The 27,768-nt window shown below is 50.2% G+C and overlaps 1 protein-coding gene across 1 annotated transcript; it reads right to left on the reverse strand.

The window, feature by feature from the left end:
• Positions 1-1,188: 1,188 nt before the first annotated feature.
• mrps16 (mitochondrial ribosomal protein S16) lies at positions 1,189-11,701 on the reverse strand. The gene is made up of 4 exons (XM_085967196.1): positions 11,530-11,701; positions 9,328-9,364; positions 6,953-7,213; positions 1,189-6,221 (listed from the first exon to the last, which is right to left on the reverse strand). The coding sequence occupies exons 2-4, from the start codon at positions 9,338-9,340 to the stop codon at positions 6,082-6,084; spliced, it is 414 nt and encodes a 137-aa protein (XP_085823322.1). The 5' UTR covers positions 9,341-9,364; positions 11,530-11,701; the 3' UTR covers positions 1,189-6,081.
• Between the last annotated feature and the right edge of the window lie 16,067 nt (positions 11,702-27,768).

Below are 27,768 nucleotides of genomic sequence, written 5' to 3' on the forward strand. Positions count from 1 at the left end.
TTTAACCCAGGACTTGTCTCACAGGCAGGTGAGAATTCAATTCACCAAGCCTTTCCTTTCTGGGACCTGTCTTTACTACTTCACATTATACTAGTTGCCAGAAGTCTTGTCTCTTGGAGCTCGCCAGCTCGACCAAGGGTTAAATCCACAAACATTCGTATTAATAGTGCTGATATTGGGACTCATCAATTCATCTCCTGCTCTAACTCATTTGCTGTGGGTTTCCTCCATTACAAGAGTGGCTACACTTCAGAAAGTACTTCATTGGCTGTAAAGTGCTTTGGGGTGTCTGAAGGGGTGAAAGGCGCTATATAAACGCAAGTCTTTATTGTGGAACTTCTCATCTCTCTCGGTCTTCTCTTCCTCCTCCAATCTACAGGCTTTTAAAACTCATGCTTGTTGGCTCATAACTATTATTTGCCGCATCTACTCTCCTACTCTTTCCCCACCTTGGTGCCCTCTGTTGAGAGGCTTTGGCCTTTCACCTGGGACTCATGGAGGAGAAGCATCCGGGAAGGCGCCGAACACCTCGAGTCTCTTTGCCGGGTGCAAGCGGAAGCCAAGCACAGGCAGCGCAAGGAGCGCACGTCAACCCAAGCACCCCACCCACCCGCCCCTTCAACCACCGTCTGTCCCACCTGTGACAGAGACTGTAGGTCTCGCATTGGACTCATCAGTCACCTGCGAGCTCATTTTTAATGTGGAAGTAAGTCATCCTCGGTTCCGAGGGACTGCCTAAGAAGAAAGGACTCATGGATTAGAAACAGATTACAGCCTCTAATATGCACTGGTTCTGGCTGTCAGCGGCTCCGCCTCTCCTTTTATAACGTGTAACTCTCTGTGCTGCAGGATTTATTGAGTTGTGATGGTAACTCCGACACAAACTACCCACTCCCTCAGCCAATGGACATCCTTTGGCCCCGGCCCTGCTGACAATCGTTTTCTGCTCCCTGACAGATGAGTGATGGACCTCGTCAGCGATACCAACCCGCCCAACAGCTGATAGCAGGACGCCCCTCCCCTGTGGCACTGCGCCCCCGCCCGATGCCTCCTAATCTCAGCGCCAATCTGCATCACGGCCCACTCTGCCGTCAGCAGCGATGGGACCAGATAAACACGGAGAACCAGACATTGGTATCTGCACACATCCAGCTCTGTGCCGAGGCATTTGCTACAGGTTGCTTGGAATTTGCTGGAACTGACAGCTCCATAAATTAGGCTTCATTTGCTAAAGCAAATTTTTAATGGATCAGATTTCCTTTAATCGAGCAGGTGATTAATTCCTCACTTCAAAGCAATGCTAATGCAATTCTTCCGCCGCACAATGCCCTCACTTGTACAACTCACTGGTAGTAATCTCCAAACATCATTTTTCTTCCTTTCTTCTGGGCAGTGCCTGGTACAATAGGTAATAAGTCACCGCTGCAACACACCTCAAACGCCACTTTCCTCTGATTTTTTTCCTGTTTGAATCTGGTTTCGTCCATTCTGTTCCAGTGAGATTACAGAGCAACACTTTTTGTACCGGCTAATTGTCCCCTAATGGCCCTCCCCCCTCTGTTGGCCAGGTGATCATTCTTCAGGTCAGTAGGCTATCTTACTGTAGGAGTCATCGCAGCCAAGTCTCGCTCATTGTGCACGGGTAGTGTCAAGCAGGAGGCACTGCACAGTGAGCCGGAGAGGGTGCCCAGGTTGCTTTCCTCCCTCTCCAAACAGGGACCCGGAGGCTAACTGCAGCCCCTGCTGCTGCCCAATCAATTTACTCTGCACAGGCAAGGGGCCAAAGCTGGGATTCTCCAACCTAGGATTCTCCAACCTAGTACCACACCTGGCAATACGTTTACTCACTGAACCTTTGAGGAAGCTCTGTGGAACCGCACTTATGAAGGAACGCTCCTTTCTAACCTTCACTGGTACACCCTGGGTATATTCTAACCTATAAACTGCAGGGAGATTAACATATTAAAACCGAGTGAATAAAGGCCCCTCCTGCCATGATACTGAGGCATCTCAGGCCTGTACTGGGAACCAGGGCACCACACACCATCCTGACTTGGACATGTATCAGCCATTCTTCATCGCTGGGTCAAAATCCTGGAACTCGCCACCTAACAGCACTGTGGGAGCACCTTCACCACATGGACTACAGCTGTTTAAGGCAGCAGCTCACCACCACCTTCTCGACGGCAATTAGGGATGGGCAATAAATGCCGGCCTAGCCAGCAATGCTCACATCCCGGGAATGAATAAATAAAATGTTAGCGGATTTTGGCCTGGCACAAATAGGGGTGCTACAATTGGCCTCACTGCCCTGGGTTAGGAAGGGGAGATATCAGCCAGGGCTCCTGCTCCTGATCGCCCTTGCTGGGAAGGGTACATTGGGTGAAGGCAGGATCAGGCTCAGCTATGATGCACCCCATGATTGCACAGCCTGCAACTGCTCACTGCCTGGGTTCACACATGAAGAACGGCCACTAGTACGAGGGCCAGGAGGGTTGTCAGTGCATGTGAAACTTACACCAAGAGGCGGCAACATCTTCAAGAGAGGAGGGGAGAAAAACAGGAGGCGGAGGAAAAGAGTCTGGATACAGAACAAGATTCTCCGCTTCCAAACTACATCCACAGAGAATGAATCGTTTGACTATAAGCTAAAGCAGAAACTTCCGAATGCAATCCACAAGTGCGCACAGGTTTCCAACCAAGAGGAGACACCAGTAGAATAACTCAATATTTAAAATAAAAACAGAAAATGCTGGAAATACTCAGCAGGTCAGGCAGCATCTGTGGAGATATTTGAATCTGATTTTAGAGATTCATACAATGGTCCGCACCCCTGGTCTCCCCACTTTTCTCCGCCACATTCCCAGGCCACGGGAGCCTACTCCTCTTCGATTTTCCCTGCTTCCCTCCCCCTCTGCTATAACCATTTACCTCATCTAGACCCATCTTTTGTTTCTTTGTCTCGATTTGATGCTTCATTCATACATCATTTAATCACACCTGCCCTCCACCCTAGCACAAACTTTCCCTTTTATTTATTTGCCGGTCACTATAATCGTAGAATGATACAGCACATAAGGAGCCATTCAGCCCATCGCGGCCATTTCCGTGCCCCTACACTTGCTTAAAACCTGTTACATCAGAACTGGAAGATGGTAGAGATGTAAGGTCGACCTGAAACGTTAACTCTGTTTCTCGCTCCACAGATGCTGCCTGACCTGCTGAGTATTTCCAGCATTTTCTGGTTTTATTTCAGATTTCCAGCATCCGCAGTATTTTGCTTCTGAGAGATTCATACAACGTGTGTGCTGTTCACAGGACAATCCTCAGGGGCTCTGTACCTGGTACCAAATCTGCTTTACAATCTCTATCTATACAGCAAAGACTGACTTATGAGGAGAGGTTGAGTAGGTTGGGCCTCTACTCATTGGAATTCAGAAGAATGAGAGGCGATCTTATCGAAACATATAAGATTGTGAGGGGGCTTGATCGGGTGGATGCGGTGAGGATGTTTCCACTGATCGGTGAGACTAGAACTAGGGGGCATAATCTTAGAATAAAGGGGCTGCCCTTTCAAAACTGAGATGAGGAGAAACTTCTTCACTCAGAGGGTAGTAAATCTATGGAATTTGCTACCTCAGAGAGCTGTGGAAGCTGCGACATTAAATAAATTTAAAACGGAGATAGACAGTTTCCTAGCTGATAAGGGAATAAGGGGTTACGGGGAGAGGGCAGGGAAGTGGACGCGAGTCTAGTTCGGATCAGCCATGATCCTATTGAATGGCGGAGCAGGCCCGAGGGGCCGTATGGCCTACTCCTGCTCCTACTTATGTTAAAAGCTCTCCCTTTCCTTCCTGTGTGTGGGGGGTGGGTGGTAGTGGGGAGGGACGGGAGGACAGAGAGACTTCACCAGGTGTTGTGGTTCGTGGCACAGCTAAAGCGGGTGAGTCAGGAATTGGCAATAAGGGAAGGGTTGTTAAAGTGGCACTGGCTTCAGTAAACAATGTTCGGCAAACAAAACTGGACAGACATTCACATGAGATAGTGCAATTCGCCACAGCCCCTCTCCTCTACCCCGCACACACTGCCAATCCTTCTGAGCCAGGAGCCCCTCCCTCCCTCCCTCCCACTCCACACAGCTGCCCTCAACATCTATCATTTTTCATGCATCATTTCTGAAAAGGATAAAGGAGCAAACCAAGGACCGCATTTAAAAAAAAAAAAGTTCAGGATTTATTATCCACTGAACATCAGAAACCTTTAAAAATGATCGCTCAATATTGTTGAGCAAAAGGGCAAAGTAGAACCCATGTCCAAAACCAACTCTTTCAGAGGATGTGTATAGGACTTCACCCTCAGAACAGAACCCCGACTCGAGCGGGGATTCCTGTACCCCAGCTGCTGGACGTCTGCCTCTTAACTGCCACCTAATGGCAGCAATCCAGTACTGCAGGAGAACTGTTCAAATGGCTCAAAAGGTCAGAATTGAATCATTTATATCAAGTCTACCAACTGATTAAAAAAAGTGAGGGGGGAAAAAGAGAGTTGAGCGCTTCTGGGCTAGGGAGAAAATTATACAGCCCAGGTTCCCACTCCCATCGGTGTCTCCGTAGCCCCCTGCTGAAAAATGTGTGTGTGAACGGCAAGTGAGGATAGGATTGGGTGCGCTATGATGCCCCCCCCAGTCAAATAGCACGGCAGTGTCAGCCTGCATTATGTGCTCAAGTCTCTGGCTTGAACCCACGGTTTTCTGACTCAGAGGCAAGGGTTCCATTTCCTTCACAAGCCGGCGCTTCTCCTTTGCAGGAGAGGGTGGAGAGTGGGCTTATTCTGCAGTTTGGTTACAAGTTATTAGGCAGCCCAATTGCACCTCAGTCATGTAACCCAGCAACTCACTGGAAATCCTTAGGTTCCTGGAAGAAGCTGATGATTATGTGGTGTCACATTGGGTCGAAATCACAAGTGTTTTTTTTGGAGTGGGTGCACCATCTCACAGCTCGAGCCTAAGGGAGAAGTGGGAGCAAGGGTCAGACACAGAGTGGGTAACTGAAACCAGGCCGCCGTGACCTTCAGTCGAACCGTCTGGCCTCAGTTACAGCCGCAGGGCCGTGAAGCTTCACTGGATGACACAATCGTTCAAGATAACTGAGATTGGGACACCCTGACCCTTCCCCAGAAACAGGGGCCATATTCAGCTCAGGAAGGATTAGCAACAGCCCCACCTTGCCACACAAGGGAGACAAGCTGAGCAGCAGCTACTGGTCAAACTGGTCACTGCACATTCCCACTCAGAGAGCGGCTGGGCCGAGAAGGCTGGGATTTCATGTTTTCTAATTATGTTGGGATGCATTTAAGGGGAAGCCAGATAAACATGAGGGAGAAAGGAATAGAATATATGCCGATAGGGATTAGATGAAGAAGAGTGGGAGGAGGTTCGTGTGGAGCATAAATGCTGGCATGGACCAGTTGGGCCGAATAGCCTGATTCTGTGCTGTAAAGATGGTGTAATTCTATATATTGCCCTGAAACAGCAAAATGGTCTGCTGACACCAGCAGCTGAGGAAGGAGGCTGGGATTGAGGTCCAGGGACAGGGGGAAGGAGCGGAGGATGAGCAGAAACACTTGAAATACTTCAGGGGACTAAAAGCAGTAGCAACTGAATGATATGCTTGGTGTCCCACGGAGTGACTGCTCTCACTGGGTTTCAGTAACCTGTAACGCTGGGTGTGAGAGACTTTCACAGTACTCACCTGAACTGAGACAAATACCCAGCTGTACCATTATAAACCCTGCCCTTCCTAACTTGGGCTGTGTCTGGAGAGAGCATTCGGAGCTGTGTAACACTGGGGTGAAGTACTGGGAGGTACACAACATTAAAAGGACACTGGTTTAAATGTGCTTTTTCCTATAGTCCGTTGGTAAGACAGTAAATAATTCCCATGACAACACTGTTTGCTGCCTTGTAGACACAGGCATGAATCATGCTGTGAGTATCTCCTCAGCTTGTTACAGATGACACTCAATGAAGCATTGCTGACTGTTAATGTCCATCTCCAGGGGCCACGCTGCTAACCCCGGGGTCTAGGCCCTCGGCTGCTCATCCCCTGCAGCTTCCACAGGCTCCTCTTCCGATGCAGCTTGGGCCATTAGTGCCTGCTTCTTGTGGAATCTCTCTGCCCCGGTCACGGTCATTGGGTGGAGAGGGAAAAACCCAGACAAACCTAGCAATCAAAGAGACAAAAACATTTTACAAGAAGCGCTGGAGAGAAGCTCTATTGCCAGTTTCCGCTTTAACAGATCTCCAATCCTTCTCATTAGGCCAGCAGCCACTGGGCTACAGAGCTCAAAAAGCGGCTGGCACCTGCTTTGCTGCTGGGGTTTGGCCACGTGAGGAGTTCGACCTTTAGTCTGTGGAACGGACCCTTCCCTACCTGCCTGTCCACCCAGGCCTTGCTCATGCACTACCCCGACAAGCAGCTCCCAGCCAGTGTCACGGTCAGAGGCCACAGACCTGGCGGCCCGTGTGTTGTCAGGTGGGAGCGGCAGTAGGGTTGGTTCAGGGGGGGGGAAAAAGAGAGGGACAAAAAGATGTCAATGTTTACAACACAAGATTAAAAATGGGCATCAGCTCCCCCTAGTGGCATGGCAGGGGATGGCACCACCTGGTGCAGCTCAGAGCCAAACACACCAACAAGTCTCAGTCCATGTTGGCTTGGCTGGGAGGGCAGGGCGGGGGAAGGGAAGGGGCTACGGCTATCTACACCTGACTGTTGGAAAGTGTGTGAGGGCAGGACCAGGTTCGGCTGTGATACCCTCCTCGAATACCCTGTCGCCACTCACTGCCAGGGCGAGTGGTCCGTCTCCGAAGTCCAGCACCTTCTGGAAAAGGTGGGGGGGGGGGGGGGGGGGGACAAAAACTTAGGGAGGAAAAGAGCTTAAGGACCCCTTTTACCTAGCAGCTTGGCGACTGGCTTCGTCACGTGCGCCCCACAGCCCAGCCAATACTTGATCCTCTCGAAGTTCAAACTGACCAACTTCTCGCTGACGATGTTGGGCATGGGATCATACGAGCCCAGCTGCTCCAGGTACTTGCCATCCCTGGCCCGCTTGTTGTGCGCGGCGACAATCCGGTAGAAGGGGCGATTGGTGCAGCCACCCAGAGCCAGGCGGATGGACACATGTCCCCGGTGATAATGTTTCAGCAGAATCGACGCTGAAAAAGAGACAACGCAAATACTTGATCTACAACGGCACCGGGGTCAGCCACTCTGAGATTATACTGTGCTCCGCACGGCACCTTAAGAGTGGGAGTGGGGTGGGGGGGGGGGGGGGCAACCAAGAGAAGGAAAGGGATGACTGGATGGGGAGGCCCAAAGGCAGAAGTTTCAAGGAGGCTTTTGAAGGAAGAGGGAGAGTCGGGCGGTTATGGGAGGATGTTCCAGTCTCCTTGGCAGCTTGGCTCAGTTAGTAGCACTCTGGCTCAGAGGCTACGCTGCAGGACCCGAGCACGTACTCCAGGCTGATGCTCGAGAGTTGCACTGGGGGAGTGGGTTGGTGGAGATACCCTCCTTCAGGACAAATGTTAAACTGAGGTCCCAGCTCAATGGTTCAGGTGGATGTTAAAGATCCCACCGCACTATTGGAAGAGCAGGGAGTTCTCCCGGTGTCCTGGGCCAACATTCACCCCTTCAACCAACACCACCAAAAACAGATAAACTGGTCAATTCAACTTGCTGCTTTTTTCATGGGATCTTGCTGTATGCAAAACAGCCACCGTGTTTGCCTGCATAACATCAATAAGGGCATTTCAAAGTGATTCACTGCCTGCGAAGCACTTGGAGGTGATTGAGAGATATGATAAGCTGCTATATAATGCAAGTCTTTTCAGATACAGGGAACTCTCTGACAGTGGAGCAGTGTGGGGTTGGAGAAGTGAAGGGCCTGCTTGGTTCATACAACTGGAGAAGATCATGGTGCTGAGCAGAGATGGGGTGCTGGGAGCATGGGGACGATGTGAGGGAGCACACAGACTGCTGAGTTTTGATTTAACTGGAGTCTTGAAGGGAGTGGTGGGGATAGGGTTGGGAGAGGGCTGGTGAGGAAAGCATTCGAGAAGTCGGTTGGGAGGAAATGGATTCTTGGAGTGAAGTTTTAGCAGCAGAGGGGCACAAGCGAGCAACAATCCACAAATGAAAAACTGCACTCTTGGTGAATGACCAGATGTGGGGCAACAAATTCAACTCAGGGTTGAGCCAAGTACCGCGACTGTAAACCAGCTGGTTTAACCCAAGCAGACAGCCAGAGGCTCAGGGCTACTGGTGTGAACTGAAAGGTATTTGTCAGTGTCAGGCTGTAAGAGATTTGGCCTCAACCAGGACTGGATGTGGGGCAGAGAGTCGGATAGAACATAGAAAAATAGGAGCAGGAGTCGGCCATTCGAGCCTAATCTGCCATTCAATATGATCATGGCTGATCCTCTATCTCAATACCATATTCCCCCTCTCTCCCCATACCCCTTGATGCCTTTTGTGTCTAGAAATCTATCTATCTCCTTCTTAAATATATTCAGTGACTTGGCCTCCACAGCCTTCTGTGGTAGAGAATTCCACAGGTTCACCACCCTCTGAGTGAAGAAATTTCTCCTCATCTCAGTCCTAAATGTCCTACCCCGTATCCTGAGACTGTGACCCCTCATTCTAGAACCCCTCAGCCAAGGGAAACATCCTCCCTGCATCCAGTCTGTCCAGCCCTGTCAGAATTTTATATGTTTCAATGACATCCTCTCTCATTCTTCTAAACTCTAGTGAATACAGACCTAGTCGACCCAATCTCTCCTCATACGACAGTCCTGCCATCCCAGGAATCAGTCTGGTGAACCTTCGCTGCACTCCCTCTATGGCAAGTATATCCTTTTTTAGGTAAGGAGACCAAAACTGCACACAGAATGGCAGCACCACGGTACATCCGGGGGGTGTCAGCCGGACCGGACGTTTGTGTCAGAGCCCAGAAGTAGTTTGATGAGGAACGGTGGCTGCACTGGGACAGGCAGGATTGGAACCAGGAGAGAGTGAACATGTCATGGACATGCTGGGAAAGGGAACGGGAAAGAGATCGAGAAGGGCAGAGCACCATGGGCCCCTGAATTCCCTCCGGGATACCCAGCAAGGGCAATGATACTCCGGACAACCAGTGTCAAGTGGTCCGACACTGCAAACGCAACAGAGGAACAACTATTACTGAGCTCAGAGCTAGCATCATAATCCATGGGCTACCATGGGACACTAAACTTGTAAAAGTTTCTCTCAGAGTTTGCTGTGCCGTACTTACAGAGATGCACCATGATTTTTCTCTTCCAATTTTACACCTGGGGAGAAAGGAGATGAATAAATTAAATCTACATTGTGTATTCCAGTGTTCGGTCCTTCCTACACATCTGGAGGTTCCTTTCTTTTTATTTTTAAGCTAATTTTCTCTCCTGATTGCCCCCGATACGGTTACTGAAATATTCCACAGGTGTAAGCGACACTCCTGATACAGTACTTCACTCAAGTGGCTGGTCTTCAGGTGCGACCTAGACGCAAGTGGCAGCACAGGAAATCAGAGCTGAGCCCCATCCTGATCCCATCCTCTCCCAATACCCACACACAAGCTCTTTCCAGCAGGCGTCACTGGGCACACACACGAGTAGCCAAAACCCTGGCTGATGTCCGCCCCCCACCCACTTCTTAACCCAGGTCACTGTTATCTACTCTAGCTCCAACTGCCATCCCCGGCAGAGGTCAGTTAACTCAGCCCAGGCCAGTCAGGTGTCCTGACTCAGTACCACACCAGGCAATGCCACTCGGTAGACTGTGGATAACTTGCTAATTTCACATTTCTGCCCATTAAAAAAAAATACACCTCAAAATAGATCAGACAGAATCAGCAACAAGGGGAATTTTTCTGTACAGTTTACCATGAACACAGCACAGCGCACAAAATTAAAACAGCTGCTGGATCACTGTCCCCTCCTTCTCAATACTTATCACTCACCCAACATCACCAACACAGATTATCTGGTCATTATTGCATTGCTGTTTGTGGGATCTTGCTGTGCGCAATTTGGTTGCCGCGGTTCCTACATTAGAACAGTGACTACATTTCAAAAGTACTTCATTGGCTGTAAAGTGCTTTGGGGCATCCTGAGGTCGAGAAAGGTGCTATATAAATGCAACTCTTTTCCTTCATTAATCCTGCCCTTTTTGTATTCCCCTTATAACTTATGTCCCTATTTATAATGGAAACTGGCTATGTAAACTCCTGCCACAGGTGATGCTTCAGCACCAGGGACAGGGACACAAAATCTCAGGAAGAGAAGAGGCCTCCGGCCCTTGACCATTGCCTTCTAGCCCTGGTCACCCGCCTCGGCCCTCACCACTGCCCTCTGACCCAGGTCACCTACCTCGGCCCCTGACTGCTGCCTTCTGACCCTGGTCACCCGCCTCAGCCCCTGACTGCTTCCCTCTGATGCTGGTCACCCGCCTCAGCCCCTGACTGCTTCCCCCTGACTGCTGCCTTCTGACCCTGGTCACCCGCCTCAGCCCTGACCACTGCTCTCTGACCGTGGTCACCCGCCTCAGCCCCTGACTGCTGCCTTCTGACCCTGGTCACCTGCCTCAGCCCTGACCACTGCTCTCTGACCGTGGTCACCCGCCTCAGCCCCTGACTGCTGCCTTCTGACTCTGGTCACCCGCCTCTGGCCCCTGACTGCTACCTTCTGATGCTGGTCACCCGCCTCAGCCCTGACCACTGCTCTCTGACCGTGGTCACCCGCCTCAGCCCGACTGCTGCCTTCTGACCCTGGTCACCTGCCTCAGCCCTGACCACTGCTCTCTGACCGTGGTCACCCGCCTCCGGCACCTGACTGCTGCCTTCTGACTCTGGTCACCCGCCTCTGGCCCCTGACTGCTACCTTCTGATGCTGGTCACCCGCCTCAGCCCTGACCACTGCTTTCTGACTGTGGTCACCTGCCTCCGGCCCCTGACTGCTGCCCTCTGACCCTGGTCCCCCACCTCCGCCCACTGATCACTGCCCTCTGACCCTGGTCACCCGCCTCCGGCACCTGACTGCTGCCTTCTGACCCTGGTCACCCGCCTCTGGCCCTTGACTGCTACCTTCTGATGCTGGTCACCCGCCTCAGCCCTGACCACTGCTCTCTGACTGTCGTCACCTGCCTCCAGCCCCTGACTGCTGCCCTCTGACCCTGGTCACTCGCCTCTGCCCCCTGATCACTGCCCTCTGACTCTGGTCACCCACCTCCGGAACCTGATCGCTGCCCTCTGACCCTGGCCACCCTTCCTCGGCCCCGACGCCGCCCACAGTCGAATATCCTGCCCACACCCACAGTCTGCGGCAGGGGCTGTTACTCTCCCACCCCCGGGGCGGTTACTCAGGTCCGGATTTCACGGCCCCGGGGAATGGGGCCTTGGAGCAGCCATTAAGGGTGTTTCTGGCCCGGGGCCCGCGCTCTCCTCCGGCCGCCGCCTCACCTTCTCCTCGCCGCTGCCTTTGCTGCTCTCAGTACCGCGTAGTGGGTGCCGCCATCTTGCCGCACTCTGACCCGGAAGTGGAACCCTGGAGCGAGACTGTCAATCACAAGGGATACGTGACCACAGACCATTGCCCTTACCCCCGCCCCCGAGTGACTGCAATTCCTGCAAAACCAGGGCTGCAATCAGCTTCCACAGACTGGGTTATAATGCAGTTTATATGCACTGTGTGCACGTCACTGCTGTACTGAGGGAGTGCTGCACTGTTGGAGATCCTGTTTTTCGAATGAGACAATAAACTGAGGCTGCCTCAGGTGGATGTAAAAGATCACATGGCACTATTCAAAGAAGAGCAGGGGAGTTCTCCCCTGTGTCCTGGTCAATATTTAACACTCAACCCACGCCTAAATCAGATTTACTCGTCATTATCACATAGCTGTTTGTGGGAGCTTGCTGTGCACAAATTGGCCGCCATGTTTCCTACATTACAGCAGTGACTACACACCAAAAGTATTTCATTGGCTGTGGTAGAGTGAAAACGGGGAATTATAGACCGGTAAGCCTGACATCGGTAGTGGGGAAAATGCTAGAGTCCATTATAAAAGATGTAATAGCAGAGCACTTGGAAAACAGTGACAGGATCGGACAAAGTCAACATGGATTTACAAAAGGTAAATCACGCTTGACTAATTACTGGAATTTTTTGAGGATGTAACTGGTAGAATAGATAAGGGAGAACCAGTAGATGTGGTGTATTTGGACTTTCAGAAGGCTTTCAATAAGGTCCCGCATAAGAGATTAGCGTGTAAAGTTAAGGCACATGGGATTGGGGGCAAGGCACTGACTTGGATAAAGAACTGGTTGGCAGACAGGAAGCAAAGAGTTTGAATAAACGGCTCTTTTTCTGAGTGGCAGGCAGTGACTAGTGGGGTACCACAGGGATCGGTCCTAGGACCCCAGCTATTCACAATATATATAAATGATCTAGACGAGAGAACTAGATGTAATACTATTAATGCTTACTACTTAGGCAGTCCCTCGGAACTGAGGATGACTTGCTTCCACATTAAAAATGAGCTCGCAGGTGGCTGATCAGTCTGATGCAGGACCTACAGTCTCTGTCACAGGTGGGGCAGATGGTGGTTGAAGGGGCGGGTGAGTGGGGTGCTTGGGTTGACGTGCGCTCCTTGCGCTGCTTGCGCTTGGCTTCCGTTTGCTCCCGGCGAAGAGACTGGAGGTGTTCGGCGCCTTCCCGGATGCTTCTCCTCCACTTTGTGCGGTCTTGGGCCAGGGATTCCCAGGTGTCGGTGGGGATGTTGCAGTTTTTCAAGGAGGCTTTGAGGGTGTCCTTGAAGTGTTTCCTCTGCCCACCTGGGGCTCTCTTGCCATGCCGGAGCTCCGAGTAGAGCGCTTGTTTTGGGAGTCTTGTATCGGGCATGCGGACAATGTGACCCGTCCATCGGAGCTGATTGAGCGTGGTCAGAGCTTCGATGCTGGGGATGTTGGCCTGAGCGAGAACACTGACATTGGTGCGCCTATCCTGCCAATGGATTTGCAGGATCTTGCGGAGGCAGCGTTGGTGGTACCTCTCCAGTGCTTTAAGGTGCCTGCTGTACATGGTCCATGTCTCTGAGGCATACAGCAGGGCAGGTATCACTGCTGCCCTGTAGACCATGAGCTTAGTGCCGGGTCTAGACGAGGGAACTAGATGTAATATCTCCCAAGTTTGCAGACGACACAAAGCTGGGTGGGCGTGTGTGCTGTGAGGAGGATGCCGAGAAACTCCAGTATGATTTGGACAGGTTGGGTGATTGGGCAGAAGCATGGCAGATGCAGTATAATATGGATAAATGCGAGGTTATCCACTTTGGTGGCAAAAACAGGAAGGCAGATTATTATCTGAACGGCAATAGATTGGGTGAAGGGGAAGTGCAATGAGACCTGGGTGTCCTTGTGCACCAGTCGCTGAAGGTAAGCATGCAGGTGCAGCAGGCGGTTAAGAAGGCAAATGGTATGTTGGCCTTCGTAGCAAGAGGGTTTGAGTACAAGAACAAGGATGTCTTGCTGCAGTTGTACAGGGCCTTGGTGAGACCACACCTTGAGTATTGTGTGCAGTTTTGGTCGCCTTATCTGAGGAAGGATGTTCTTGCCATGGAGGGAGTGCAGCGAAGGTTCACCAGACTGATACCTGGGATGGCAGGAATGACGTATGAGGAGCGATTGGGTCAAATGGGCTTATATTCGCTGGAGTTTAGAAGAATGAGAGGGGATCTCATTGAAACTTATAAAATTCTAACAGGACTAGACAGACTAGATGCAGGTAGGATGTTCCCGATGGCCGGGGAGTCCAGAACCAGGGGTCACAGTCTAAGGATAAGGGGTAAGCCATTTAGGACAGAGATGAGGAGGAATTTCTTCACCCAGAGAGTGGTGAACCTGTGGAATTCTCTACCACAGAAGGCAGTGGAGGCTAATTCATTAAATATATTCAAGAAGGAGTTAGATATATTTCTTGAGGCTCAAGGGATATGGGGAGAAGGCAGGGACAGGGTACTGAATTTGGATGATCAGCCATGATCTCATCGAACGGCGGAGCAGGCTCGAGGGGCTGAATGGCCTACTTCTGCTCCTATCTTCTATGTTTCTATGATTCTATGAAGCACTTTGGGACGTCCTGAGGTGGCAAAAGGCACTATATACATGCAAGTTCTTTGTAGGCCTTGCTGCCCAATTACACCCCATTTTTTGGTGCTGGGCAGGATAGTGCAGGGCAATCCAGCCCAATATGTCACAAAGTACACAACATACTTTCAGAGAATCAGAAATTCTGGTGCAGAAGGAGGCCATTCAATCCTTTGTCCCCAAACCTTCCTCCTGGAATTATTTATTCTGATCAGCTGGCCCAGTGAGTAGCACCACTTACTTGTGAGAGAGAAGGTTGTGGATACAAGCCCCATGTCAGAGACTTGAGCACAAAAATCCTGACCGACACTCCCAGTGCAGTACTGAGGGAGTGCTGCACTGTCGGAGGTGCTGTTCTTTGGATGGAGATATTAAACTAAGGCCCCGTCTGTTGAAGAAGATGTAAAAGATCCCATTGCGCTACATGAAGCGTGGGGAGATGTCCTGATTCCCTGGCCAACATTTAACACTAACACCAAAAATAGATTTTAAAAAAATATTCGTTCATGAGATGTGGGTGTCGCTGGCAAGGCCAGCATTTATTGCCCATCCCTAATTGCCCTTGAGAAGGTGGTGGTGAGCCGCCTTCTTGAACCGCTGCAGTCCGTGTGGTGAAGGTACTCCCACAGTGCTGTTAGGGAGGGAGTTCCAGGATTTTGACCCAGTGATGATGAAGGATCGGCGATATACTTCCAAGTCAGGATGGTGTGTGACTTGGAGGGGAACTTGGAGGTGATGGTGTTCCCATGCGCCTGCTGCCCTTGTCCTTCTAGGTGGCAGAGGTCGCGGGTTTGGGAGGTGCTGCTGAAGAAGCCTTGGTGAGTTGCTGCAGTGCATCTTGGAGATGGTACACACTGCAGCCACGGTACGCCGGTGGTGGAGGGAGTGAATGTTTAAGGAGGTGGATGGGGTGCCAATCAAGCGGGCTGCTTTGTCTTGGATGGTGTCAAACTTCTTGAGTGTTGTTGGAGCTGCACTCATCCAGACAAGTGGAGAGTATTCCATCACACTCCTTACTTGTGCCTTGTAGATGGTGGAAAGGCTTTGGGGAGTCAGGAGGTGAGACACTCACCGCAGAATACCTAGCCTCTGACCTGCTCTTGTTGCCACAGTATTTATGTGGCTGGTCCAGTTAAGTTTCTGGTCAATGGTGACCCCCAGGATATTGATGGAGGGAGATTCGGCGATGGTAATGCTATTGAATGTCAAGGGGCAGTGGTTAGACTCTCGCTTGTTGGAGATAGTCATTGCCTGGCACTTCTGTGGCGTGAATGTTGCCTGCCACTTATCAGCCCAAGCCTGAATGCCATCCAGGTCTTGTTGCATGCGAGCATGGACTGCTTCATTATCTGAGGAGTTGTGAATGACGCTGAACACTGTGCAGTCATCAGCGAACATCCCCATTTCTGACCTTATGTTAGAGGGAAGGTCATTGATGAAGCAGCTGAAGATGGTTGGCCCTAGAACACTGCCCTGAGAAACTCCTGCAGCAATGTCCTGGGGCTGAGATGATTGACCTCCAACAACCACTGCCATCTCCCTTTGTGCTCGGTATGACTCCAGCCAGTGGAGAGATCCCCACCCCTCCCGATTCCCACTCGTTCATCTCACTGCTGCTTCTTGGATCTTGCTGTGTACAAAATCTTTGTAGCATTTACCTATGGAATATCAATGAACTCACTTCAAAGTCATTCATTGCATGCAAGGTGCCTTGGGACTTCTCGAGCAATGTCACAGGGCTTTCTTAATTTCAGTTCCCTGCTCTTTCCCGTATTACATTTAGATCTTTCTGTGCATCCTTGAGAGACTCGGCATCCATCCCCAAAAATCATGAACACGTGGTGCTTCAATATCATTTTGGGGTTCAGGTGGCATTTATAAACAACAACAAAAAAATAGGCAGAAATCCCAGTATGTTTCCATGAGATGAAATATTGGAACGGGTTATGTTGTTGTGACAATGACCACAAGATGGCCCCATATAAAAGCCAACAGCGCAGAGTCTGAGTTTCCAGTTGGGTTTTATTCTACACAGAGACCAGTTTGGAAGATCGGGTTTGAATACAGCGTAAAGCTCCCTCGACACTACCCCATCAAACACTCCCAGGGCAGGTACAGCACAGGTTAGATACAGAGTAAAGCTCCCTCGACACTCTCCCATCAAACACTCCCAGGGCAGGTACAGCACAGGTTAGATACAGAGTAAAGCTCCCTCTACACTGTCCCATCAAACACTCCCAGGACAGGTACAGCACGGGTTAGATACAGAGTAAAGCTCCCTCTACACTGTCCCATCAAACACTCCCAGGGCAGGTACAGCACGGGTTAGATACAGAGTAAAGCTCCCTCTACACTGTCCCATCAAACACTCCCAGGGCAGGTACAGCGCGGGTTAGATACAGAGTAAAGCTCCCTCTACACTGTCCCATCAAACACTCCCAGGACAGGTACAGCACGGGTTAGATACAGAGTAAAGCTCCCTCTACACTCTCCCATCAAACACTCTCAGGGCAGGTACAGCACAGGTTAGATACAGAGTAAAGCTCCCTCTACACTGTCCCATCAAACACTCCCAAGGCAGGTACAGCACAGGTTAGATACAGAGTAAAGCTCCCTCTACACTGTCCCATCAAACACTCCCAGGGCAGGTACAGCACGGGTTAGATACAGAGTAAACCTCCCTCTACACTATCCCATCAAACACTCCCAGGGCAGGTACAGCACGGGTTAGATACAGAGTAAACCTCCCTCTACACTACCCCATCAGACACTCCCAGGACAGGTACAGCACAGGCAGCTAAAACAGATGTGTGAAAAATATTAGCAGGTGTATTAGGGAATCTGATTTAGTGCTGGAAGTGGTTGCCAATCCCTGGCACGAACATCCTTCACCTACATAAGCAGAAAATTCACCAAAAATTAAAACAATAACTTTCAGGAATCATTTAATTTGTTGCCTGGACTGTCGGAGTCTTTAGCAGCATTGGACCATTGTGCAGTAAATGTAAGTACGTAAATCAGATTCCCTCATACACCTGCTAATATTCTTCACACATCTGCTTTACGATGTGAGACACAGACTGTTGCATGTTTTACAGTAAAATGGCCTCTCAAAGGGCAAAGCTTTAAAAACAGCTGTAAAAACTAAACTCTCTCTGTCTACGCTTGGGAAGTGATATAAAAAAAACAAGGCTCTTAAGTTTACATTGAAGCTACACAATAATTTCCTAACTGTGGTGCCAGAGAGTGACTTGATGCAGCTACTGAGGATTGATATTGTCCTACATAAGAACATATAAGAAGTAGGAGCAGGAGTAGGCCATATGGCCCCTCGGGCCTGCTCCGCCATTCAATAGGATCATGGCTGATCCGAACCTAGACTCACGTCCACTTCCCTGCCCGCTCCCCGTAACCCCTAATTCCCTTATCAGCTAGGAAACTGTTTGGCCCCGATTTTCGGCTTGTGTGGGAAATGGTCGGGGTTCCCTGAATGTGGGGTTTCTGACACACATAAAAAAGTGTCAGCCAGCTCCACGCAATTTTCCCTCAATTGGCCAATTAATTCCCAGCATGTGGGAAGCCTTGCTAATTGTCCAATTCGTGTCAGAAATCCCCACAGTATGATGTCATCATTCGTGGTGCTTTCAAGGTCCATAGCAAGCACTGCATCCTCTGAAGGCTTCCAAACGAACCATACAGGATGGCAGAGAATCCTGCAGCAGTTGTGGCCAGTGCCAGACCCCGAGCTGCCTTCAAATTCGACGAGGCTTCACTGCAGGCATTATTGGATGGGGTTAGGGCCCACAGGGAGGTCCTCTTCCCTAGGTCAGGGAGGAAAAGGCCTCCCACTGAGACCAATGCTGCATGGATGCAGGTGTCAGCAGATGCCAACTCGCTGGGAGTCACCAGAAGAACCTTGGCATTACATCTCTAACTCCTTCCTTTACTCCCCCACAATACCATCCAGAGCCCCCGTCCTCACTGTAGAGGAGGAAGAGGCTGTGCAGCCAGACTCCTTAGAGGAAGCTCCAACCTCTGAGGGCGCAGCGTCAGCAGAAGTAAGCGCACCCAGCACCACCGCAGACACTCACACCTCGGGGGGACCTTCGGGACATAGAATAGTGTTGTCACCTGGTGTTTCACAGCTTACAAGTGAGCCTCAGCAGATTCTGGAGACAGGGACAGCAGTGGAGTGTCCTCGTCGGAGGGCGCAGGACTCTGCCAGCTCAGCTCAGCTGCGCTGCATGTTGACCCTCTGCCTCTGGGTCCATCCGCAAGAGAAGAGGTGATGGATCTCCATGCACAGATGCAGGAGTCTCTGGCAGGTTTTGTCTCCAGGGTCGCTGCGAGTGTGGAGCGAATGGAGGAGTCCATAGCGACCATGAGCAGAGCCTTTGTGGAGTCATTGGCGCATGAACGCATCACCATGGAAAGGTTGGCAACCTCCATGGAGGAGATAACTCGCCAGGGTACGGAAAACATGGTGAGTGCACATAAGAGAATGACATCTCTTGAGGAGCGTTGGCCATCTATTGAACAGAGAAACCAGATCCTCATGGACATCCTTCTGAGTAGGACTGCCAGTGCAGAAACGGGTCCCCATGGCCCCCTAAAGCGCAGCAAGGTGCTCTCAAGCCACTCCCAAGCGCTGGCCCCTTCTGGCCTGTGTAGCTTCAGGTGAGTGAGCAGCAGCCTGGTGCTCCTGGTGCTCATCCTGCTGTTCCTGGTTCTGCTGCTGCTGCCTCTGCTGCTGGAGATCCTCTAATGGCAAGAAGGGAAGGAAAAAAAGGCGTCCCATGTTTCTCGTAGATGCCTCCGCTGAGGAAGCGCTGAGTGAGGGTGGCGAGAGGGGCTTCCCAGGAGATCGCATTGGAGAAGTGTGTGAGGCTCCAACCTTCCACAGCTGTGCCTAAGCCTTGAAGAAGTAGCCCCAAACCTGCAACAACAAGGTCCTTCAACATACAAGTGCTGGCCCTTTAAATCGCAGCTTCTCCTTACCTGCAGCTGACAGCAAGCACGCAGGCAAGCTTCACGCCAGGTCTCAGCAGTGGGGTTCCCCGCAGGCGGGTTTCACGTGGGGAAAGCCCCAAAGTCGCAACGGCCCCGGAAAATCTGCCTCAACAAGCTGATAATTGCTGATTAGTGCTCCGACGAGCAGTCCCGCCAGTGGCGGCCGGGACTGAAGCGGGTCGTGGGGAAATGGCGGTCCGAAAGTCGGACGGGGCGGGGAATCAGGCGGGGGGGGGGTCCCAACCCGCTTTTTCACCGATTTTCGGCCCCCGGCCGCACAAAAAGCCACCCGACGGCTGCCAGAAAATCGGGGCCTCTATCTCCATTTTAAATTTATTTAATGTCGCAGCTTCCTCAGCTCTCTGAGGTAGCAAATTCCATAGATTTACTTCCCTCTGAGTGAAGAAGTTTCTCCTCATCTCAGTTTTGAAACGGCAGCCCCTTATTCTTAGATTATGCCCCCTAGTTCTAGTCTCACCCATCAGTGGAAACATCCTCCCCGCATCCACCCGATCAAGCCCCCTCACAATCTTATATGTTTCGATAAGATCGCCTCTCATTCTTCTGAATTCCAATGAGTAGAGGCCCAACCTACTCAACCTTTCCTCATAAGTCAACCCCCTCATCTCCGGAATCAACCGAGTGAACCTTCTCTGAACTGCCTCGAGAGCAAGTATATCTTTTCTTAAATATGGAAACCAAAACTGTACGCAATATTCCAGGTGTGGCCTCACCAGTATCCTGTATAACTGAAGCAAGACTTCCCTGCTTTTATACTCCATCCCCCTTGCAATAAAAGCCAAGATTCCATTGGCCTTCCTGATCACCTGCTGTACCTGCATACTAACCTTCTGTGTTTCATGCACCAGGACCCCCAGATCCCTTTGTACTGTAGCACTTTGCTGTTTCTATCCATTTAAATAATAACTTGTTCTTTGATTTTTTCTGCCAAAGTGCATAACCTCACACTTTCCAACATTATATTCCATCTGCCAAATTTCTGCCCACTCACTTAGCCTGTCTATGTCCTTTTGCAGGTTTTTAATGTCCTCCTCACTCACTGCTTTCCCTCCCATCTTTGTATCGTTGACAAACTTGGATATGTTGCACCTGGTTCCCTCCTCCAAATCGTTAATATAGATTGTAAAGAGTTGGGGTCCCAGCACTGACCCCTGCGGAACACCACTAGTCACTGATTGCCAACCCGAGAATGAACCATTTATCCCAACTCTCTGTTTTCTGTTAGATAGCCAATCTTCCACCCATGCCAGTATATTACCCCCAATCCCGTGATTTTTTATCTTGTGCAGTAATCTTTTGTGTGGCACCTTGTCAAATGCCTTTTGGAAGTCCAAATACACCACATCCACTGGTTCCCCTTTATCCACCCTGTTTGTTATATCCTCAAAGAATTCGAGCAAATTTGTCAAACATGACTTCCCCTTCATAAAACCATGCTGACTCTGTCCGATTAAATTATGCTTATCCAAATGTCCTGTTACTGCTTCCTTAATAGTAATTCTCTCACCATCTCAGAGGCTGGTCTGTCACAGTGTGACCAGTGCAGTAACTCACTGTCATTTACTGCAGCAAATAAATCACCTTTCCCACACATTGCCTCAGCTGATACGGATGGATGTTAATTTACAGCCAGGGTTCAAACAACACCCACAAAGTGCAGCAGTCATGTCAGCCGTGACTCAGTGGGTAGAACTCTTACATCAAGTTACTTCGAATCTACAGCACAAAAACAGGCCATTCGGCCCAACTAGTCTATGCCGGTGTTTATGCTCCACACGAGCCTCCTCCCACCCTATCAGCATATCCTTCCATTCCTTTCTCCCTCTTGTGATTATCTAGTTTCCCCTTGTTACATTGTTATAGTATCACATCGTTAAATGGAACTACTTTGGTTTGGTGTAGTTATATTGCTATGTGGCACACTGTGCACGGGCAGTGCACAGTGCAGCGTCGGACATCTTGTATCACTCCGCACCATGCGGCAGCACAGAGACAAAGCAGAAATACAGCTAGTAAAAGCAGTAACTAAAATGAGCTAAAAGTATCTATTATTTATAGTAAAAGAACACAAGGAGACACAACATGGTGGCAGCGGTATAAGTGAGTAAAAAATTGTGCTATACGAACTACGAATAAGACGAAAAGTGATTTTATGAGCTGATTGTGAGTGCCGATGTCTGCGGTGATTTGAGAGTGAATCATACGGGAAACTAAAATGACGGCTGTGCAAATGCAACCCCTCATGAACTGGGAAGCCGACGATATAGTCAAAGCATTCCGCAAATTCAAACAGAAATGTGAGCTCACATTCAAACCTGGAATCCAGCCAAGGTCATTGGAAAAGCTGATATTCAAGATCCTACTTCGTAGAGACTGAACCTGGTAACCAATACAGACAGAACAGACTCCACATCAGACCTTCACCTGAACTGGATAAGCAGCAGACAACATCAGCAACATTGACAGCACCAGCTACCACAAGCAGCACAACACAAGAAACAAGCGCTACAAATCAAACAACCACGAGCATGCACACTCCAACTCCAAAGGCAACAGCAACAACAACAACGAGAGCGGAACACACCAAAACACCGCAGAGAGGAATGGTCACCACCAAATCCACAAGATGGAGGGACAACATCCAACCACCTGAGCGATATCGCGAATAAAAAAAAAACTCACGATTCTTTGTAGTTGATAATAATAGTTTAGATATAATATTTGTTAATTTAAATTGTTAAATTTCATGTTTTAGTTTTTTGAGAAAGAGGGATGTTACATTGTTATAGTATCACATCGTTAAATGGAACTACTTTGGTATGGAACTACTTTGGTATGGTGTAGTTATATTGCTATGTGGCACACTGTGCACGGACAGTGCACAGTGCAGCGTCCAACATCTTGTATCACTCCGCACCATGCGGCAGCACAGAGACAAAGCAGAAATACAGCTAGTAAAAGCAGTAACTAAAATGAGCTAAAAGTGTCTGTATTATTTATAGTAAAAGAACACAAGGAGACACAACACCCCTTATGCGCATCTATGATATTCGCCTCAACTCCTCCCTGTGGTAGCGAGCTCCACATTCGAACCGCTCTCTGGGTAAAGAAGCCTCTCCTGAATTCCCTATTGGGTTTATTAGTGACTATCTTATATTTATGGCCCCTAGTTTTGGACTCCCACACAATCTTCTCTACGTCTATCCTATCAAACCCTTTAATTATCTTAAAGACCTCTATCAGGTCACCTCTCAGTCTTCTCTTTTCCAGAGAAAAGAGCCCCAGCCTTTCCTGATAGGCATAACCTCGCAGTTCTGGTATAATTCTAGTAAATCTTGTTTTTTCACCTTCACCAGTGCCTCTATATCCTTTTTATAATACGGAGACCAGAACTGTTCACAGTACTCCAAGTCTGGTCTAACCAAGGTTCGATACAAGTTTAACATCACTTCTCTGCTTTTCAATTCTGTCTCTCTAGAAATGAATGCCAGTGCTTGGTTTGCTTTTTTTAATGGCCTTATTAACCTGCGTCGCGTAGTGATTTGTCTATCTGTACCCCCAGATCGCTCTGTTCCTCTACCCCATTTAGACACTGATTTTCCAAGGTGTATGTGGCCTCCTTATTCTTCCTACCTAAATGCACCACCTCACACTTATCGATATTGAAATTAATTTGCCAATTAACCACCCATTCTGCAAGTTTATTAATGTCTTCCTATATTTTGTCACAGTCTTCTTCTGTATTAACTACACCTCCCAGCCTCTGAGTCAGAAGGTTGTGGTTCAAGTCCCACTCCCGTGCAATACTGAGGGAGTGCTGCACTGTCAGAGGTGTTGTCTTTTGGATGAGACGTTAAACCGAAGCCCCGTCTGCCCTCTCAGGTGGACGTAAAAGATCCCACAGCACTATTGGAATAAGAGCAGGGGAGTTATATTTAACCCAAAACCAACACCTAAAACAGATTATCTAGTCATTTATCTCATTACTGTTCGTGGGAGTTTGCTGTGCACAATTTGGTTGCCACGATTCCCACTTTACAACAGTGGCTACACTTCAAGAGTACTTCATTGGCTGTGAAACTCTTTGGGAGGTCCGGAGGTCACAAAAGGCACTATATAAATGCAGGTCCTTTTTCTTTTCAGTTTGCTTTTTTTCCATTTATTCTCAGGGCTGTGGGGGTCACTGGCAAGGCCAGCATTTATTACCCATCTCTAGGGAAGGAAGGAAGGAAGGGAGGGAGGGAGGGAGGGAGGGATGAAGGGAGGGAGGGAGGAATGAAGGGAGGGAGGGAGGAAGGGAGGGAGGGAGGGAAGGGAGGGAGGGAGGGAGGGAGGAAGGGAGGGAGGGAGGACCTCAAGCCCAGCACTAAGCTCATGGTCTACAGAGCAGCAGTGATACCCACCCTACTGTATGCCTCAGAGACATGGACCATGTACAGCAGGCACCTCAAAGCACTGGAGCTCCGCTGGACGGGTCACATTGTCCACATACCCGATACGAGACTCCCAAAACAAGTGCTCTACTCGGAGCTCCGACACAGCAAGAGAGCCCCAGGTGGGCAGAGGAAACGCTTCAAGGACACCCTCAAAGCCTCCTTGAAAAAGTGTAACATCCCCACTGACACCTGGGAATCCCTGGCCCAAGACCACACAAAGTGGAGGAGAAGCATCTGGGAAGGTGCCGAACACCTCGAGTCTCTTCGCCAGGAGCAAGCGGAAGCCAAGCACAGGCAGCGGAAGGAGCGCACGTCAACCCAAGCACCCCACCCACCCGCCCCTTCAACCACCGTCTGCCCCACCTGTGACAGAGACTGTAGGTCCCGCATTGGACTCATCAGTCACCTGAGAACTCATTTTTTATGTGGAAGCAAGTCATCCTCGGTTCCGAGGGACTGCCTAAGAAGAGGACATGTTCAAGTGCCTGGTGTGGGACTTGAACCCACAACCTTCTGACCCAAAGGTGAGCGTGCTACCATCTGAGCCACAGTTGACGCTAATTAAACTTGTGTCCTTTAGGGAAGGAAACCTGCCGTCCTTACCCGGTCTGGCCGAAATGTGACTCTAGTCCCACACCAATTAGGGATGGGCAATAAACGTAGGCCTTGCCGGTGAGAATGAATTTTAAAACTACACGGTAACCGAGTGATTGGGATACCATTGGGAATTTTCTCGTTCTCCTCCGCAGCTAAACAGGAACCTGTTTAACAACCCGTCTGCTGTGTTGGGGCTGTTCTCACTTCCGATGCTGATTGTCACCAACATCCCAGCGAGGCTCCGATAATAACTAAATCCAGTGCTATCGATATTCTTTCTCGGTGATCCGTCCTTAATCCCACACTACCAGACCATTATCAAATGATTAAATCATTCTCGCCTCAAGAGTTTTCGAATGAGAAAACAGATCGGGATGTCATTATAATCATATTTGCAATTTCAGTCAAATTTTTGATTGAAAAAGAAAATTGCCAGAGTTGCAGCTCTCATCTGATGAAGGAGTGAATGGGGGGGCGGGACAGAGGGGCACGATGCAGGGATCGAGAGCGTTCCCCCCCCACCCCCCCCCCGAACAGTGCACCCTAGCCCCAGTTACAGGAGGTCCCATGCTGTATTAATATGAGGTCAAAGACGCTGTGAGTGAGATGAGGGTTTCCTTTCACAGTCTGATAACCTTGTGGGGCTAAATTCGATAGCCCCCAAACACGGGCGTGGGGATCACGATGTGCAATCGGCCACTGCCCGTTGAAAGGAATGCAGGCAGCATGCGACCTTCATGCTGCCCGCTCATTACACTGAGAGCAACGTCAGCCCAGCAGTGAACACGCTGCTGAGTGGTTGAATGCTCAGCAGGGGGCCCAGGTTCAAGCGAGGCTAGCCCCAATTAAAGCTAGCCTCCACTTCTTAAAGGCAGTCTGCACCTCTTAAAGGAGAGGTGCATTCTGCCGGCAGCAGCTCACGCAACAAGTTGTGGAGGCAAGGGTAACTGAATAATGGCTCGACAGGCCAGAAAAAGGGCTCCAAGGTTCTCGGACGCAGCACTAGAGGTCTTAGTGCAGGGGGTGGAAAGGAGGAGATAGGTCCTCTACCCATAGGGGTTCAATGGCCCTCCAGACACACACTGCCAAGGCAGTGAGAGTAGATAACTGACTAGGTCAATGCCAGCAGTCTTGCCCCAAGGACATGGATGCAGCGCCGGAAGAATTTCAATGACTTCACACGAGTGGTCAAGGTCAGTAAATGCATCTTCAAATGCCGTCTCCCATCCAACAGCACCACGAGCCTCCCAGACTGCTCAATGCACCACACGCCCATCACTCACTCACCATCAATCTCGATCAAACACGACACAAACCGCACATTCATAGCTTCACCTCATCCTCACACATTTAACACTGCTGCAAGCCTCACACCCACTTCTCACACCATGCACATACTGTCAGCTATTCAATCATGACAGGCACATCACCCAAACACACTGCACCACACTCACTGACACACTTCACCCAAACACATTGCATCACACTCACACACTTCACACAAACACATTGCACCACACTCACTGACACACTTCACCTAAACACATTGCACCACACTCACTGACACACTGCACCCAAACACATTGCACCACACTCACTGACACACTTCACCCAAACACATTGCACCACACTCACTGACACACTTCACCCAAACACATTGCGCCACACTCACTGACACACTTCACCTAAACACAGTGAACCACACTCACTGACACACTTCACCTAAACACATTGCACCACACTCACTGACACACTTCACCCAAACACATTGCACCACACTCACTGACACACTTCACCCAAACACACTGCACCACACTCACTGACACACTTCACCCAAACACATTGCACCACACTCACTGACACCCTTCACCCAAACACTGTGAACCACACTCACTGACAGTTCCCTCTCTCTTGCAGGGCAAGGTGGCTCATAACCGCAGGCAGCAGCAGCTAACCAGAGGAGGACGAGCAAGCCTGCATATCGTGACCCAGCTGAAAGAGACGGTGCTCGACATCATTGGAGCGGCTGTCAGAGGCCATGGCGAGCAGATGACGGTATGTTCATACCCAATCCTCCTTATCATATCCCACCCCCCCCCATCCCACATTTTCTTCTCACTTACAAGCTGCTGATGGTGTAAGCATGCACATCTTGCTTTCCCCTCAATTCCCTCACTGCAACCCTACCTTTGTATCTTTCGCCTTTCAGCTACCAAAGATCTCCAATCTGGCCAGCCAGTGCAGGAAGAGCAAGAGCAGAATGATGGAGAAGAGAAGACACCATCACTCGATCTCACATTCGCAGGCAGCAGCTCAGATACTGGCACTGCGGTACTTTAGAGGGTAGTAGAGAGGCGGGATCTGCATGTGGCGAGTCACCGGGCATGAGTGGCCTGCAGCCAGGCCAGGGGGAAAGGGTAGTGCAGGCGCTAGCTCCCCGGAGGGCGAGGTCGCATACGAGTTCTGCTGCATAGGACTCAGATGAGGACTTTGATGGAGCGGTCTACAGAAGAAGGGTGATGGGCATCTACACAGAAATGCCTGGTGCATTGGCAGACCTGCCAGAGAGCCTGTTGTCACAGTCAAGGAGCATGGAGGAGTCTGGCACCAACTTTGCACAGAGCTTGGAGCCCATGATTTCCAGGATGGTAGTGATGGCCAACTGCATTAGTGCACGTGTGGCCCCAACCATGATGTAGTGACTGATGGCCGATGTTTCAGCTTCCATTGCAGCACAAGCAGAAGCAACTCAATGTCTGCATGCTGCAGTGGAAGCTCAGACTGTCATGCAAGCTGAGACTGGTCTCATGCAGGCTCAGCTTGCTGCCATTGTGGCTGTTTATCAGTGTTGAAACGGGCTGCCGGGTGTCAGAGCAGTCCAGCAATCTGTCCTCCAACAGATTACTAGGATTGTCGAGGCGCTGACCTGACTTGTAGCAGTGGCTCCGTGTAGCACGAGCCTGCTGTCCTCTCTCACGATGACAGCATTCATCCTCCCACCACTGCCATTCTGCCAGTGCCCTTGCTGTTGCCAGTCAGGCAGCCAGTCCAGACTGCTGCCGCCCATGCTGAGGTGGTGCAGAGCTGCTCGAGTTTGTCCTGCAAAGCCATCTGCAGTCTCACCCACTGACAGTCAGCAGCCTTCCACCAGCCATGCTGCAGCCACTGGGGTAGCACTGCATAGGAGCACTAGGACAGGCAAAGGCACATGGAAGACAGGCCCTAGGGGAATGCACAAGGGTGATTAGTTGACTTTGTTATGTAATAATGGATTGATTGATTTATAAATTTAGTTTGGAATGTTTGTTTTGTGGTGGCTTTCATTTCAGCATTGTGGCCAAGAAGATGCTGTGATGTTCCATGACAAATGGATGGTAAGGTGGGGAAGTGTTGAGCAACGGGGATCATTCAGAGAAACCAGAGTCTGATAATGCGCTCACGGACAGCCCGTCCGGAATGTGGATGTACAGGCCGCCTCCTCCCTTCCTCCTGC

The sequence above is a fragment of the Somniosus microcephalus genome, chromosome 25 (assembly GCF_052327205.1).
Source record: "Somniosus microcephalus isolate GS21.2 chromosome 25, FLI_Smic_1.0, whole genome shotgun sequence".
Taxonomy (NCBI): domain Eukaryota; kingdom Metazoa; phylum Chordata; class Chondrichthyes; order Squaliformes; family Somniosidae; genus Somniosus; species Somniosus microcephalus.